Below are 15,793 nucleotides of genomic sequence, written 5' to 3'. Positions count from 1 at the left end.
ACCACCCTCTGCTAGCCCTGAACACTGAATTTTGTTTATCACTTTCATCTAACTGAGTGAAGATTTCTCTTGCCTTGTCCATCACCATCTGTCTGGAGATACTGTTATTTTTCTCTCACTGCTCACAGGTCCACTGCAGAACCTTTTCTTCTAGTTCTTCACTGAACTTCTTGTGCTCTCCCCCCTGCCAGCCTCTTTGCTTCACTCTTATTCTTGATAGCCTTAAGAGCATCACACTTGCATCTTCCAATCACAGATTCACTTTGGATGCTGATGCTTCCCCAGAATATTCTTCTGCATACACAACTACATTCAACTTGAAGGCAATGCTATAAGACTGATGTCTAGTTCACTGATCTGTGTAAAATGGACAGTTTAAAAGAGAAAATACATGAAGATGTCTCACTCACATATTAATTATTGTGACTACAGTTGCAAATGTAACAGTAAGAATATTTTTCAAGGATTTCCACAGGAAAATTACATGTATAAAGCACTGTTAAGCTTTGCAAGCCACATGTAGGAATTCAATGACATCCAGAATCTACTTAGCAGTTTAAATTAAATATCTAGCATTTATAAGAGACCTGGCATCTATTGGAGGATTTACGGTATTAAATACTTAAATAAATACTTACATAATGTACCACCATCTGTTTGTGCCATTCCATTGCATTGCATTTTATCTTGATGAGCAAATTCATTCATTTTTTGAGAAACATGTTTTGCCATTGCCAATGCTAAGTTGGAAGGACATTTTCTAAAAAAAATATATATATATATATATATTATGAGAATATGCTTAAAGCTTTCAGAATGCAGTTTGAAAAATTTATAAACTTAATATATTTTAAGAAATAATTTAANTATTTATTTCAAAATTGTTAGAAAAGTATTTTTTTAAATATATTAATAATTATTTCTAAAAACTATAATAAATTTTATATTACTTAGATTTAGTAAATATGATTAAATAATTTAGTGTAAAATATCTATTAATATAAGTTATGTATACAGTAATATTAAGCAGAAAAAAAATTCAAATATTAAGTACAGTATAACATAAAGAACATCACAATGTCAATAATAAAGTATCCATTAATCATAAATATAAAGTTAATGTTCATATCATCAAAATAAGTACGTTATAATGTAGCATGCAATATGCTTAAGCATATTTGTACTACTTATAAATTATACATAGCTGCCAATATCAAATTATATTTGATAGCTAATCATACATAATTTATCAAATATTAAAGCTTTAAATTACAATAACAATTAGATGCAATCACAATAAGAGAATAACTTGACAAAATTATTTAGCAATTGAATAATTATCTCATTAAGTGATATTCTGAACTAGGATTAAAGAAAAACAGACAACTAAAATAACAATGTAAAATATATTTTAAAATAAATAAGCACATTGGTCAACATCCATATTGATCTTTTACATTTTTAAATGATGATAAATTATTATATAAAGAATGACAAAATTATAAATAAATGAATCAAACTATTACTTATTTCAGGAAGCTGACACTTTATTANACTAATTTTTCAGAAATATAATCAGTAATTTAAATGTGAATGAACTACAGAAATTTAAGAAAACATTTATTCAAATTCAAATACAATTTTCGATCTATACCATACGCGAGGTTTAATTTGATATGGCGATTGATTAAACATCCTCCTTTTTCTATGTTTTATAGAAATGTTTACGGTACTTTGAAATTCAAAAATTCTAACTTGAATTTTTTCGTCAGCTGAAATTAAAATTTCATTAACACGATTGGAGATGATGTGCACTTTCGTCATTATTAAATTTAAATATTTATTTCTATGCAGTACGATAACATTTGAATATTATGTTTCATACTGGTCTTCGTAATTATGAAATTATGACCAAAAATTAATTTATTTAAGCATATCCATAAAAAACGGAATAAATAAATACAGTATATGTATACTTCTAGTCATAATATAAAATTCCTGTGATTTTTTGCACACAGTATTAAACTCAAGAAATCAATAAATTTAAATAATTTTTAAGAATGAATTCTGTACAAACGAAAGTAAATTTCGTTAAAAAAAAAAATAATAAAAACACTAGTCCTTTCTGATTCTGTTATTAACTTGGATAACAGTTTTGTTTATTTTATATGCAACTAACTTGTAAGTATGCTATTTTAAGTTTACGATGATGTAACGGTTTCTACAGAATATTTAGAATTTTAAAGTTACTTAGAAAAACATTGAAATCCTTTGTTTTAAGTGCCAAACATTATCCAGAAAAATTACTATTATTTGAACGTATTGACTCAGTTGCTCTGGCTGGCTGACTCAAACCGGAAACGCGGAGAAAGGTGAACGTGACGCTGCTATACGTGGAAAATTTGACGAGTCACCTCTTTTAGTTCAGTCAGGTGTACCTCAGTGGGTACGAATTTTTGTTCGTTACATAATCTAATGATCGATTAGGCATTTCAGGAGAGTCGGTTACTTTTCCCATAGCCGTCTACTTCTATATATCTAAATTTAACTCGTCTGATTATCTTTTCTCACTACGTCTGCGTATTTCACCAGACGGACTTCATTATTGATAGTATGAATAATTCTAAAATAGCGAACGTCACGTCCATAAATAATGTTTACGTAGGTCGAGTGTGAAGCGAGACACATCCGTTTATTTCTATTACAAAAAGATCAACTACAGATCGTTTTGCTCCATTTGGAATTAACGAAATACGGGAAAGAGCGATTAAAAATATTTACATCAAATAACCTAGATAATATGATAATGTAACCGACGGCTTAATTTACATTATATACCGTAATTGACTTGGTGATGAAATAATAACTTTCTTTCGGATCGATTGCAAATAATAAAATTTATTTATTGACAGCGAAAATGTAATTTCGAATTAAGTTAATACTGTATTAATTTTATCTTGAATTTCATTTCAATTTGATACATTCAAAAAAAATTCGGATTGAAAATTTATTGCACGATTATACTTCAATCAAAGACAAAAGGATTATACGAAAACGTTATGAAAGCATTCTCATTATAATTCCAGACATAAATATTCAATCCTTTCATTAATAGTTTCTTCATTGATACGCTTATTTTTATTTTCCGCTTAGAAGAGAGGAATTGTCTTGTATAACGCGCGGAGAAGTAGATAAATGCCAAGTTGCAACGAACTACTTGACTATTTACATACTAACGGGTGATTTATGTTCTGACATCATTAGAATTTCACAGTTTTAAGAAAGTAAAACGAATTTCTCAATTTTCCTGTAATCCTTTGCTCCGATGAGTCGATTATTTAAACTGTTTTTCATTCAAATCTTTAAATCCATTTTTATTATTTCAAATGATCATCGTTACGAATAAAATTTTATGCAGACAGACTGTTAATCTTAAATATACTCGTATATTTTTTTTACAAATGAATATTAATTAATTAACAGTTCTTCGGTAAAATTAACGTATTTTTATTAATCTCGTTTATTGTTTCTATTAAGACTAACAGCTTAATTAATAAGAAAGTAATAAATTCATAAAAAAAAATAAACCTTATTTAGGCTTTATTATAAAGATAAATATCTTTTCAATTTTCTGTTCAAAATGAAATAAATAGTCCGAATAAGAAAATTCGCTTGACATTTTTCTCAATAAAATCATATTTAGATGTCATTAATATATGCTAATAAAATCTGTTTGACAGTGCTCAATAAATATTAACGAGATGACCAATTGTTCAATTTATCACTGCAGTACAGTACATATGAATAGTTACATCATAGGTGGTATTATCAATTATAATTTGAAATCATTTGTTTTGGAAACGTATTTTTTAAGTATTATAAAACAACTTATCGAGAATGTTTAAAACTAATTTTTCAGAAATATAATCAGTAATTTAAATGTGAATGAACTACAGAAATTTAAGAAAACATTTATTCAAATTCAAATACAATTTTCGATCTATACCATACGCGAGGTTTAATTTGATATGGCGATTGATTAAACATCCTCCTTTTTCTATGTTTTATAGAAATGTTTACGGTACTTTGAAATTCAAAAATTCTAACTTGAATTTTTTCGTCAGCTGAAATTAAAATTTCATTAACACGATTGGAGATGATGTGCACTTTCGTCATTATTAAATTTAAATATTTATTTCTATGCAGTACGATAACATTTGAATATTATGTTTCATACTGGTCTTCGTAATTATGAAATTATGACCAAAAATTAATTTATTTAAGCATATCCATAAAAAACGGAATAAATAAATACAGTATAGGTAAACATTGTTCGGAAANTATTTGGTTGTTATTAGAGAGGTTGAGGCGCACGTTTTAAACATGTAAACGTGTACGTGTGACGTTCGGCGCCGCTTTCCCGTAAGCCTAAAAGTTTGACGATGGTGTTTGAAATGTCGAGCGTGATTCCACAGACTATCCAAACACCATTGTCAAACTTTTAGGCTTACGGGAAAGCGGCGCCGAACGTCACACGTACACGTTTACACGTTTAAAACGTGCGCCTCAACCTCTCTAATAACAACATAATATGTGGTACAATTAGACTAGATGGCTATAATTAAATGTACTGTACAATACAGTAAGAGATGAGAAGAGAGAAACTGTTATCTTTTCAGAACTGAAAAAATAAAATATTTCTTCTTTAGAACTGCATACCGATGATCCAAAGAAGATTGAAGCAAAAAATACAGTAAAATTTTGTTTTAACAGGTTGTGGAACAAAGGATTTCACAGAATAACATTTTTTTCCCACCAGGTCCTGCCAAATCAATGTAATTTTACCTCATTTTAGCAAATCCGTAACTCAGAATAATGTGTTTTTTCTAGCCCCCATTTATTGTAAACTTTGCATTTTTTTTCTATAGTTAATTAATATTTGGGCATTTCCATGAATTTGTAGAGTTCAATAATGCACTTGTTACACCTTGAATATGTACAACTGAAGAATTAGCAAGCTGATACAATTCAGGACGCACCTAGTGAACATTCTGACACTATTTCAAGAGTAGTGCCAAAATTTAGTGATGCCATCAAGTCTTTCCAAGTTGTGATTACCTTCCTGATGAGTTTCATCATAAACAAACAAACTATAGTACTATACATGACACTGTTAATATCAAGCAGTTGTTGCATTCATTAGGCAGAAAAGCAACATCAAAAACTAAAATGGATGGTTTTTTTTTTTTAAATTTTGGTTTTATAGTCATATTCCTATAATTTATATCTAGTTCATTTAGTATTTTATTTTATTAACCTTTTAATCCATTTTTCCAATTCATTTTAACATGAATTTGTGTTAAATTCATATTTTTTGATCACTAAAAGCTTGCCTACTGTGTGAATATTTTTAAAGTTGAATATTTATTTGACATAAAATCCCAAGAAAATTTGCCATATGACACTTTTAATCATAACAGTAAATAAAGTTCAAAATGTTCTAAAAATAGATTATTTCTAAAAAATATTAATTTGAAGTGAAGAACTACAATTGGAATTATAATGGAAAAACAAAACTAATTCTATCCAACACATTTAAATTTCACATTCACATATATATATATAATAGTTCAATATGAAATTATCATTAATCAAAATAATAATAAAGTAAAATATACAATTTGTCAAAGGTATTTTATATTAATCAATGAAATTGTTGAAAGAGGAAAGAATCAATGTGTTCTATGTTGAAGCAATTTTAAATAAAATCAAAATATTAAATCATTTAAAGAAAATTAAAATATTTATTACATTTTGTATTCTAATATCAAATAAACTTTTTATCAACAAATTAAATAAATTTGAATTATTATTACAATAATTTAATAATCATATCAAAGGAATCTATAATTTCTCAATATTTATTGTAGTATTAGTTATTACTTGGAACTAACATATACAAATAATAAATATTTAGGAATATTGCATTCTTACTTTTGTAACAGATTATGTTACAGAGTAAAACTACAGGTATCAGTTTAAAGTAATTAGAATTTTTTAGTTACTTCTACAGTAGTAAAAAACAAGCTTATTTAAAACCTGCTATCTAGAATAATAAAATTGAAACAATATGTTAGAAAATAGCTATGAATTAATTAAAATATTCTGAAATTTTATACTATACAATTTTACAAGCATAATTTATACAGAATGATAATTGGATGAAATTTGTTTGTTTAAAGCAAGATGAAATACTTAAATATCTAGATATTTAAAATTAATCAAATATAATAAAACACCTAAAACATTTGCTGTTCTGTGAAATAATTCAGAGGTGATATCTACACCATAATTATTATGGGTGAAGCACCCATACACTGCAATATTATGGAATGTAATATCATTTTGTGTGTCATGGTATACTTTGTATACATAACACATTTTATCACTAGAATCATCTGTTATCTTTAATATTGTATGTATTTTATTTTATCTCCAGCAGTTCAAATTTTCAAAAATTCTAGATTTTCATTTATATAAATTGAATCCAGTCTCACTGAGTTTCTATATATAGTTTTTTTTACCATGTCCAATTACCACTATTCATATACAGTGGAACCCCGGTTAACGAACGTCCTGGTTAACGACCAAATCGGTTAACGAACTTTTATTTTGCAAAAATTTTGTTTCGGATAACGAACAAAATTCGGATAACGAACGTAACGGTATTTTGTGTCAAATTTTAGTTGGTGTTAGGCATGCGCGAGTTAAGTATTGCTTTTCCGAGTGTTTGTGTTATACTTATTTTTTCTGTTTTGTGATTTATATATTTAATCAATATGGCATCCAAGAAACAAAAAAGTCATAGTGGCAATAGAAAACGACAATGTGATATCGCATTTGAGAAAAATTTTGATTAAAAGATTAAGACAATCAACTTTAGATCAATTTCTTGTTCCTTGCGGAAAGAGTTAGTTTGTTTGTTAAGTTATGGCAACGCAACACTTAGGCGATCTGCCTAGGGGGAATGCCTTCTAGGAGGTGTTTTTAAGGAAAACTGGCCCCTATTTAGGCGTTACAGACGTGGAGAAATCCTGGAAAACTCCACGTGGCCAGCCCGTCTGAGCGAGGTGCGAATCCACGAACAAACTCCCCGTGTTCAGGGTACGAAGACCGCTTAGCTACTGGTGGGCTTTCTTACCGAAAGAGACTTCGACTCGAAGAATCTTCCGATCAAGTGTTACCAGTTATTTTTTTGGAGGGATTCTCCTTCTAAGCATTAAGGTTCGTATATCTCCACTTTTCTGACACCAACTACAACAAACGAAGGTATGTACAATGCTTTTTATTAAACAAAGTTTACTTGTTTGCTGCTGTAATGATAGATACTACGTTTTCCAACATTTTCATCAAAGAAAATCTACTGTATATTACAAATAAAATCACAAAAATTTCGGACACTAGAACNTCACTAAATTTTGGCACTACTCTTGAAATAGTGTCAGAATGTTCACTAGGTGCGTCCTGAATTGTATCAGCTTGCTAATTCTTCAGTTGTACATATTCAAGGTGTAACAAGTGCATTATTGAACTCTACAAATTCATGGAAATGCCCAAATATTAATTAACTATAGAAAAAAAATGCAAAGTTTACAATAAATGGGGGCTAGAAAAAACACATTATTCTGAGTTACGGATTTGCTAAAATGAGGTAAAATTACATTGATTTGGCAGGACCTGGTGGGAAAAAAATGTTATTCTGTGAAATCCTTTGTTCCACAACCTGTTAAAACAAAATTTTACTGTATTTTTTGCTTCAATCTTCTTTGGATCATCGGTATGCAGTTCTAAAGAAGAAATATTTTATTTTTTCAGTTCTGAAAAGATAACAGTTTCTCTCTTCTCATCTCTTACTGTATTGTACAGTACATTTAATTATAGCCATCTAGTCTAATTGTACCACATATTATGTTGTTATTAGAGAGGTTGAGGCGCACGTTTTAAACATGTAAACGTGTACGTGTGACGTTCGGCGCCGCTTTCCCGTAAGCCTAAAAGTTTGACGATGGTGTTTGAAATGTCGAGCGTGATTCCACAGACTATCCAAACACCATTGTCAAACTTTTAGGCTTACGGGAAAGCGGCGCCGAACGTCACACGTACACGTTTACACGTTTAAAACGTGCGCCTCAACCTCTCTAATAACAACATAATATGTGGTACAATTAGACTAGATGGCTATAATTAAATGTACTGTACAATACAGTAAGAGATGAGAAGAGAGAAACTGTTATCTTTTCAGAACTGAAAAAATAAAATATTTCTTCTTTAGAACTGCATACCGATGATCCAAAGAAGATTGAAGCAAAAAATACAGTAAAATTTTGTTTTAACAGGTTGTGGAACAAAGGATTTCACAGAATAACATTTTTTTCCCACCAGGTCCTGCCAAATCAATGTAATTTTACCTCATTTTAGCAAATCCGTAACTCAGAATAATGTGTTTTTTCTAGCCCCCATTTATTGTAAACTTTGCATTTTTTTTCTATAGTTAATTAATATTTGGGCATTTCCATGAATTTGTAGAGTTCAATAATGCACTTGTTACACCTTGAATATGTACAACTGAAGAATTAGCAAGCTGATACAATTCAGGACGCACCTAGTGAACATTCTGACACTATTTCAAGAGTAGTGCCAAAATTTAGTGATGCCATCAAGTCTTTCCAAGTTGTGATTACCTTCCTGATGAGTTTCATCATAAACAAACAAACTATAGTACTGTACATGACACTGTTAATATCAAGCAGTTGTTGCATTCATTAGGCAGAAAAGCAACATCAAAAACTAAAATGGATGGTTTTTTTTTTTTTTAAATTTTGAAGTCACGTGAAGCGCTGAATATACATGATTTGCCTTTTTTTGTGCTTACGATATGTATATTTTTGTACATACATACAGGATAATGGATGATCTCGTAACATATGTATTTCTATAGAGATCTCAAGAGACTGAATAATTTCAAGTACAGTATTTCTTAATGAGATTCTACTTAATGTGCTATAACAATGGCAAATTTAGACCATCCCTATATTAGCTCTTAATGTAATTTGTCATATTTATTTATAAATGGTTTGAAATAATTTTGCATGTCAACATCATATATAAGTAGCAATCAATATTTCAACAATGTTTTGAATTATACCACCATTTAAAATCAGTTAAATACTGTATTTGTTTAAAAATCTCCATAGCCACAAATGTCTAATGTTTCATAAACGGTTGTTGAATTATTTTGATCAAACTAAGTTGTGAGTGAAATAATATAATCTAAATTTTTTAGCTCTTTACAAAAATGTTCTTCTTTACTTGAATGAATTACTTTATACATATTAGTTATATATTATCTATGGAATTCTTATTTTTCATGTGTGGAATTTTTTCATATATAAATGTAATCTGAAACTTATTTCTAAAATCATTATTTCTATCTTTTGAAGTGAAGTAATTTCAATTAGTATGCTAAAATAGATCAAAATAATTTCATTGTTAACAATTCATTATTTTAATGAATAAACAGACTTTATGGAAACTGGCACATTGAATTTATATATATTGTATACATTGTATTTAAAAATGTGTGTGTAATATTTAAATATGTTTATAATGCCATGATTATAATTTATATAAAAAAAAAAAAAACAAATATGAAATTTCATAAGCTATACTAAGAATTAAATTGTGAAATTCTAAATCTTTGGTCTTTAAATAAAGCCTTGAAAATAGTAATATACATCAACCCAATACACTCATATTACCAAACAATCAATTATTATCAATCATATTAACAAATAATTATTAATGGTTATTAATTAGCCTTATTATAGCCTAATAAATTTATCAGACTGTAATTTGGCTAAAAATAGGCAGTTAAGCAGTTCTCTAGCCAAATTTCTTTGTAACAAGTACAGTAGAGTCTTGAAAACTTGATTCTGGATAACTCAACATTCTGTAAAACTTGTCATATTGTTCAAAAAATAAAAATAAAAAAATACATGTAATCTAATTTTTATCTGTACAATTTAGTACTAGGATCAAACAGATTATTCTTCATTATGACACTCAATAATTGCATGTGTTAAGAAAGAATATAATCCTTTTTCCAAGGTGCCAATGCAAAATGTAAGTTGAGACAAAATAATTACCCATTTGTCTGGACATATATAATATTGTGTGTTCCATTGGATGCAACAGTCCCAAGCAACAGCGACTAGAATAGAAAATGTGTCTTTTTTTTGTTGCAGCTAGTTGCTTGTATGGTTGACTCCACTGCTTTAATTTCAATATTTTTACAGCAGCTATAAAGTGACTAAAAGTCACTTGTGTGAACATGCCCTAAATAAATCATTCTTTCATTAAAATTTATCTTAAAATTAAATTCTTATGATATTTAATATTTTCAAATGTAAAAATTCAAATTTTGAATAAACATACAAAATTGATTTTAAAAATAAAAGATGCTAGTAAATGATAAAAAATAAAAGTTTTGACATATTAAATTTTTTAAATATAAATATTCAAGTTCAGATCTTACATGATATATATTTTCACTTAATATATTCTTGATCACAACTAATGTACCAAAAAAGTAATAAGTCCAAGGATAAATTTTCTATTTACAAAACATTATGCAATTCATCCTGTGTACCTGTCTTTTATCATCATATACTCAGAAGGAAAATATAAATTTCAGTAAAAGTTGAGATGACTTCGCAAATATGATAAATATTACGAAAAATATCTATTGAATATTTTGCTAATAGTAAAATGTATTACAACTTAATATTCACTCATGAAGGGTTTAAATGTTATATGTTTCAAGGTTCTTATTTATATTATTCATTGATTTTATAATACATTGTCTTGCAATATAGAAGGAATACATAAAAAATTATAAAATAAATACAATTTTAATTAAAAAAAATAAACCAGAAGGGGTAAGTAAAGTAAGGTAATTTGACCTTGCTGATGCAAAATATTGAAGAATTTGCATTTGTTACACCCAACATGTAAATTTGGCTCCATTTAAACAATTACTCTCTGTTGCTTGTGAGCATTTACCTGACATTTCTTTCACTCTCATTCTGTTCATTGCAATTTAAATTTCCAAAAAATATGGAACAAATATCTTTCTGGGTCTTTAAAATGACAAGCAATTAGAAGAGTTTAAGAAGGACAGTCAAACACAGAAGTTGCTAAATTGTTGCTTGTTAGAAATTCTATCATTCATAGATTATAGAATTGATTTCTAGAGACTAGATCAACATCTACATTATCTGCTAGTCATCCATGGGCAACATTAATAAATGAAGATATCAACAATTCAATAATCAACAGTACCTTTCACATGTTTCCAGCAACCACTCAACACTGCAAAATCAAACATTCAAATGTTTTTGGTCCTGTTCAGTGGCCAGCTTCAGGCATTTTCATTGAAGATTTACAATGGCAATCAAACTGTAATAAATGTTTCATTTATGTCATCACTTCAAACGTTATTTGTAGAACCCACCTTTTTTAAGTAATAAAATGAATATGATGACAAATTTTTACATGTGTATTATATTATACAGCTTGTTTATTTGTGTGGATTGGGTTGTCCCAATATAAAATAATTTCCACAATAATAGATTCTCTGTAGAAATTAATCCATTTTCCTGGAATTTATACATTTATTATACAGCTGTACAAGCTTTAGCAAGTTCACATATATTCTGTATTTGGATATATCTTCACCTAACAGTAGGGAGACAACAGACAAAGATAACTCTACCTGAACTGCAATCCAACCTAAAGTCTTACAGTTCCTGTAGCACTTGACACCTGCCATTAATTGAGGGATTCATCAGGGTGGTCTGTATGCTACAAGACCAGTAGTCCTTGTGTAGTCTTCATTCCACACCATAAATAGGAACATCTGAACTGGTGCAAACATTTTATCAACTGGAACCAGGAACAGTGGTCATATGTTCTCTTTACAGCTGAATCAAGTTTCTCTTCAGACTGATTCTAGACACTTTCTGATCTGAGAAAAGGAAGTATTTGCAATCATCCCTTCAACATCCACCAAAGGGATATTTTTGGAAAGGAGGTGTTATAATTTGGGGAGATATCTCATTAGATGGTTCCACAGATCTCTATATGCTCTATATGATTTTTCCTATCAACTTGATAGGACAGAGAAATCCTCATCAGTTTTTGAGATCTTATGTGAATGCAATAAAAGTGTCCTTCATTCTACAAGACAATAGTTCTCATCTCAACAAAGCAAGGCTAGTGAATCAATATCTTGAGGCAAAAATGCTTGGTAGATGCCATATTCCATCAGCAGAACCATTTTCATGAATAGAAATCATAGACATAGATGTCTAGTCAGCTAGAATGGCATCTGTTGATGGAAATTGTTGACCTTGTAAAGTCTCTCTAGTTTCTGAAACAAGCCAAAATCATACAAATGCAGGATAAATAGTGTAAATGCTCAAGGCTCGCCCAATCCTATTTCTACAACAGTATCTAACAAGCAATATAACAAGCATTGTCTTGAAAAAAATTGACTGTTTTTGCATAAGAGCAGGTCTCTTGCAGTAAAGTACAAGTTTAAGTAATGTTCAAGGAATTTCTTGTAATCTTGTGCATTAACTGTTGTCCCAGAAGATACAGCATGTGTGAGGATAATAAAATTCTATCATAAGCAATAATAAGCATCACTTTGACATTACTAAGAAATTGCCAGAGCTTTTTCGGTCTAGGAAAACTTGGATGTTACAATACAGATTCCTGCAACTGACTTGCTCTAGAAATGAAAAGAGCCTTTATGAGGTCAACAATTCCCATCAATGAATGCCATTCTAGCTACAATAGTGCAATGCATGCACTATTTGTGAAAACTGCTCTGTTGACAGAGTACAGTGCCAACTGGACATTTGGAAATGAGTGCTACGTAAGGCCAGAGATTGAGGATCTGTAAAAATTTTAGTTACGACACACTTCATACTTTTTTACTTTAGTGATCAATAATTATGACATGTTCCTTGTTCTCAGAATCAGTCTGACATATTTTAACAAAATCTTCAGATTATTAGGTAATGTGTTAAATCATTTTAAATTATTAAATGCAGTTACAGTAACAAACATTAATATTAAATATAAATTTAATGAACCTTTAAAAAAATTTCTGCCAAAAGTATTTTTAATTAATATAAATCTACAATATATTCTGGTCTATTAGAAATTAAAAATAAATACTGTAAATAAAAATTTATTACTTATTTTTATAGATAGAAGATATTATTGTTAAAACTTTTAAAATTACATTAACTTTATTATATAAATTTTTTCAAATAATTACACACACTTATTAAAAAAATTTTCATATTTTGCTAATATATTTAACAGATTAAATTTTTTTAAAATCTTAGATTCAATTCAAAGAATTATTCCTGTCAGAAAATTTAATAAAAATTTATTATCAAATCAAAGGATATTACTATTAAAATTATAAATTATCCAACTTTAAAACTAATCAGATTTAATTTTTAAAACATTCTACATTTATAGAAAAGGATATTTTTATGTATCTAACAGAACAAAAGGATTAATAAATAATCCTAGAATTAGAGGATTCAACTAAGCAACAAGCTTTGGGTCAATGACATATATACTCTGCCAACAATTTATGCTGAATATATACTCATTTAAGCAGTAAACTATAGTTGGCTTATGCATGAGTGAAAATATATAAATGTAGAAAAAATTCAATCAGTTAAATATTGAAAAAACTATCAAATAAAATAATTATTAATTTTTATTAATAAATAAGAAAAAATTTAAAAATTACAAATAGTACTATATTAAAAATGTATAAATTATAAAACATATACAGATTAGAAATAAATTAATACTATTGTAAAAATAAACTTTCTAAAAATTAATTAAAATTTTGCTTTTATTTAAACATGTATTATTTTTCTTTTTATTCTAAAAGAAAAATTTATAGATAAATGTTTAATTTAACACAAAAAAAAGTATTCAAAAATTTTTACAACTGATCTCTCATTAATGTAAAATTTACAATATGAATATTTACATATTCTTTAATGCTACACCCAGAAAAAAAAATTATTTCGATATAATAATTCGCTTCATTGGAGAATACTATTATATAAATAGGATTTCTAAATATTTTCAGAGTAACTAATGCAAAGAAGATAGAGTTAAAAAACTAAACATTTGACAATTAGAATAAGTTATGCTTTAATTTTTATAAAATTCAAAACATTTGTTTTATGGCAACAACTTAATTACTTTTTTAAAATAAGAGACATTGATACATTGAGAACAACTATTTTAGTTCATCTTCAAATCTCGTAAATGTTTTCAATACTAGTATTTCAGAAATTATATCAAATTATACATCAAAATTCATATAATTTAATTTTAATAAATAGTTTTATATGTAAAAATTAGGTCTATTTTAATATTCAAATTGATTAAAAACAAAATAATTAACCAAATGAATTTATTTAACAAATCTGTAACACAACATTTTAAGTATCTTGCACAACTTTTGCTAAACTAATGTTTCAAATAAAATTTTTTTTTAATAATTTAAAATATTTTTGTGTATAACAGAAACTATTCTTTACATGAGCATGAGCTTTCACAGGCCAAATCAATTAACTAACTCCAATATACAAAAAATGTAAAAATAGTACAGGGTGTTCATAATTACAGTTCACATTTCAAAAAGATATAACTTGAGAACTAATCAGCAGAATGACTATGTTTCATATGGAGATTTCTGTAGTCATAGAATTTTATTTCAAAACAAAAAAATAAATATCAACTAGGACGGTAAAAGGCACTACAACACTGACCTCCAAAACTCCGAGTGCTATCATTAAATGTACAATTTGGCAATTTCACCATGTTACTATCAATGTAGGCTAGCATATTGATCAAGATGTTGAGTAACCATACAGTGTACCATGTGTATTGAAGTTTGGAGACATTTTTAACTAGCCACTAGTATTGCAGTGCCAATTAGCATCCCAGCAGACATTTTTGTAACTAATTTTTTTGTTTTCAAATAAAATTCCATCGTCACATAAGTCTCCATGTGAAATACAGTTATTCTGCTGATTAGTTCCTTTTTGAAATGTCAACTTTAATTATGACCCTATATCCTAAAAATTATTATTATTATTTCACATGTAATTAGATAATAGCTATGCATGTAATAATACACTCTACAATGTTTATTTAAAAATTTAAATATTAAAAAAGAATGTTATTGCTTTATCAATTTCTTTTTTTGTTTGGTGGAGTTAATTGATTTGGCAAATGAGCAGCTCATATAGAATTTATAAATTAAAAACAAATTATTTTTTATAATTTGTTTTTAAATTCATAAAAATTAAATAACCTTAAAAAAAAAAATTGCTGATATATCCTTTCTTGAGATTTCTCACTTTGACGGTTTCCTAGAGAAATTTGAGTTCTAAATAATTCTTCTATTTTTGTCATTGAGCTGCAATTTGAAAAGATTGTAGACCTATTCTCACTGTTGTCCATCCATCTATCTTTCCTTAATCTCAAGAACAGAGTAATATAGATGAAAGACAAGTCCAGATAGGGAAACCTTAGGGACAAGAGGTTCCGATTAACTATATATTGTTGGTGAAAATATGTAAAGGTGTATCTCAAAATTTGGCCAAAATGACTTAGATACACT

The 15,793-nt window shown here is 28.0% G+C and overlaps 1 protein-coding gene across 1 annotated transcript in view; it reads right to left on the bottom strand.

The window, feature by feature from the left end:
• Positions 1–15,793, bottom strand: part of LOC111618090 (serine-rich adhesin for platelets-like) — a 60,237-nt gene that overhangs the window by 26,779 nt on the left and 17,665 nt on the right. Inside the window, exon 2 of the mRNA XM_023359535.1 lies at positions 639–760. Within this exon, the coding sequence (XP_023215303.1) occupies positions 639–760 (122 nt within the window). The remainder of the gene's footprint in view (positions 1–638; positions 761–15,793) is intronic.

This window comes from Centruroides sculpturatus, unplaced genomic scaffold, assembly GCF_000671375.1.
Source record: "Centruroides sculpturatus isolate CEXI.00-Female unplaced genomic scaffold, Cexi_2.0 scaffold155, whole genome shotgun sequence".
In the NCBI taxonomy this organism is placed as follows: Eukaryota; Metazoa; Arthropoda; class Arachnida; order Scorpiones; family Buthidae; genus Centruroides; species Centruroides sculpturatus.
This window is presented reverse-complemented; position numbering and strand designations above follow the sequence as displayed.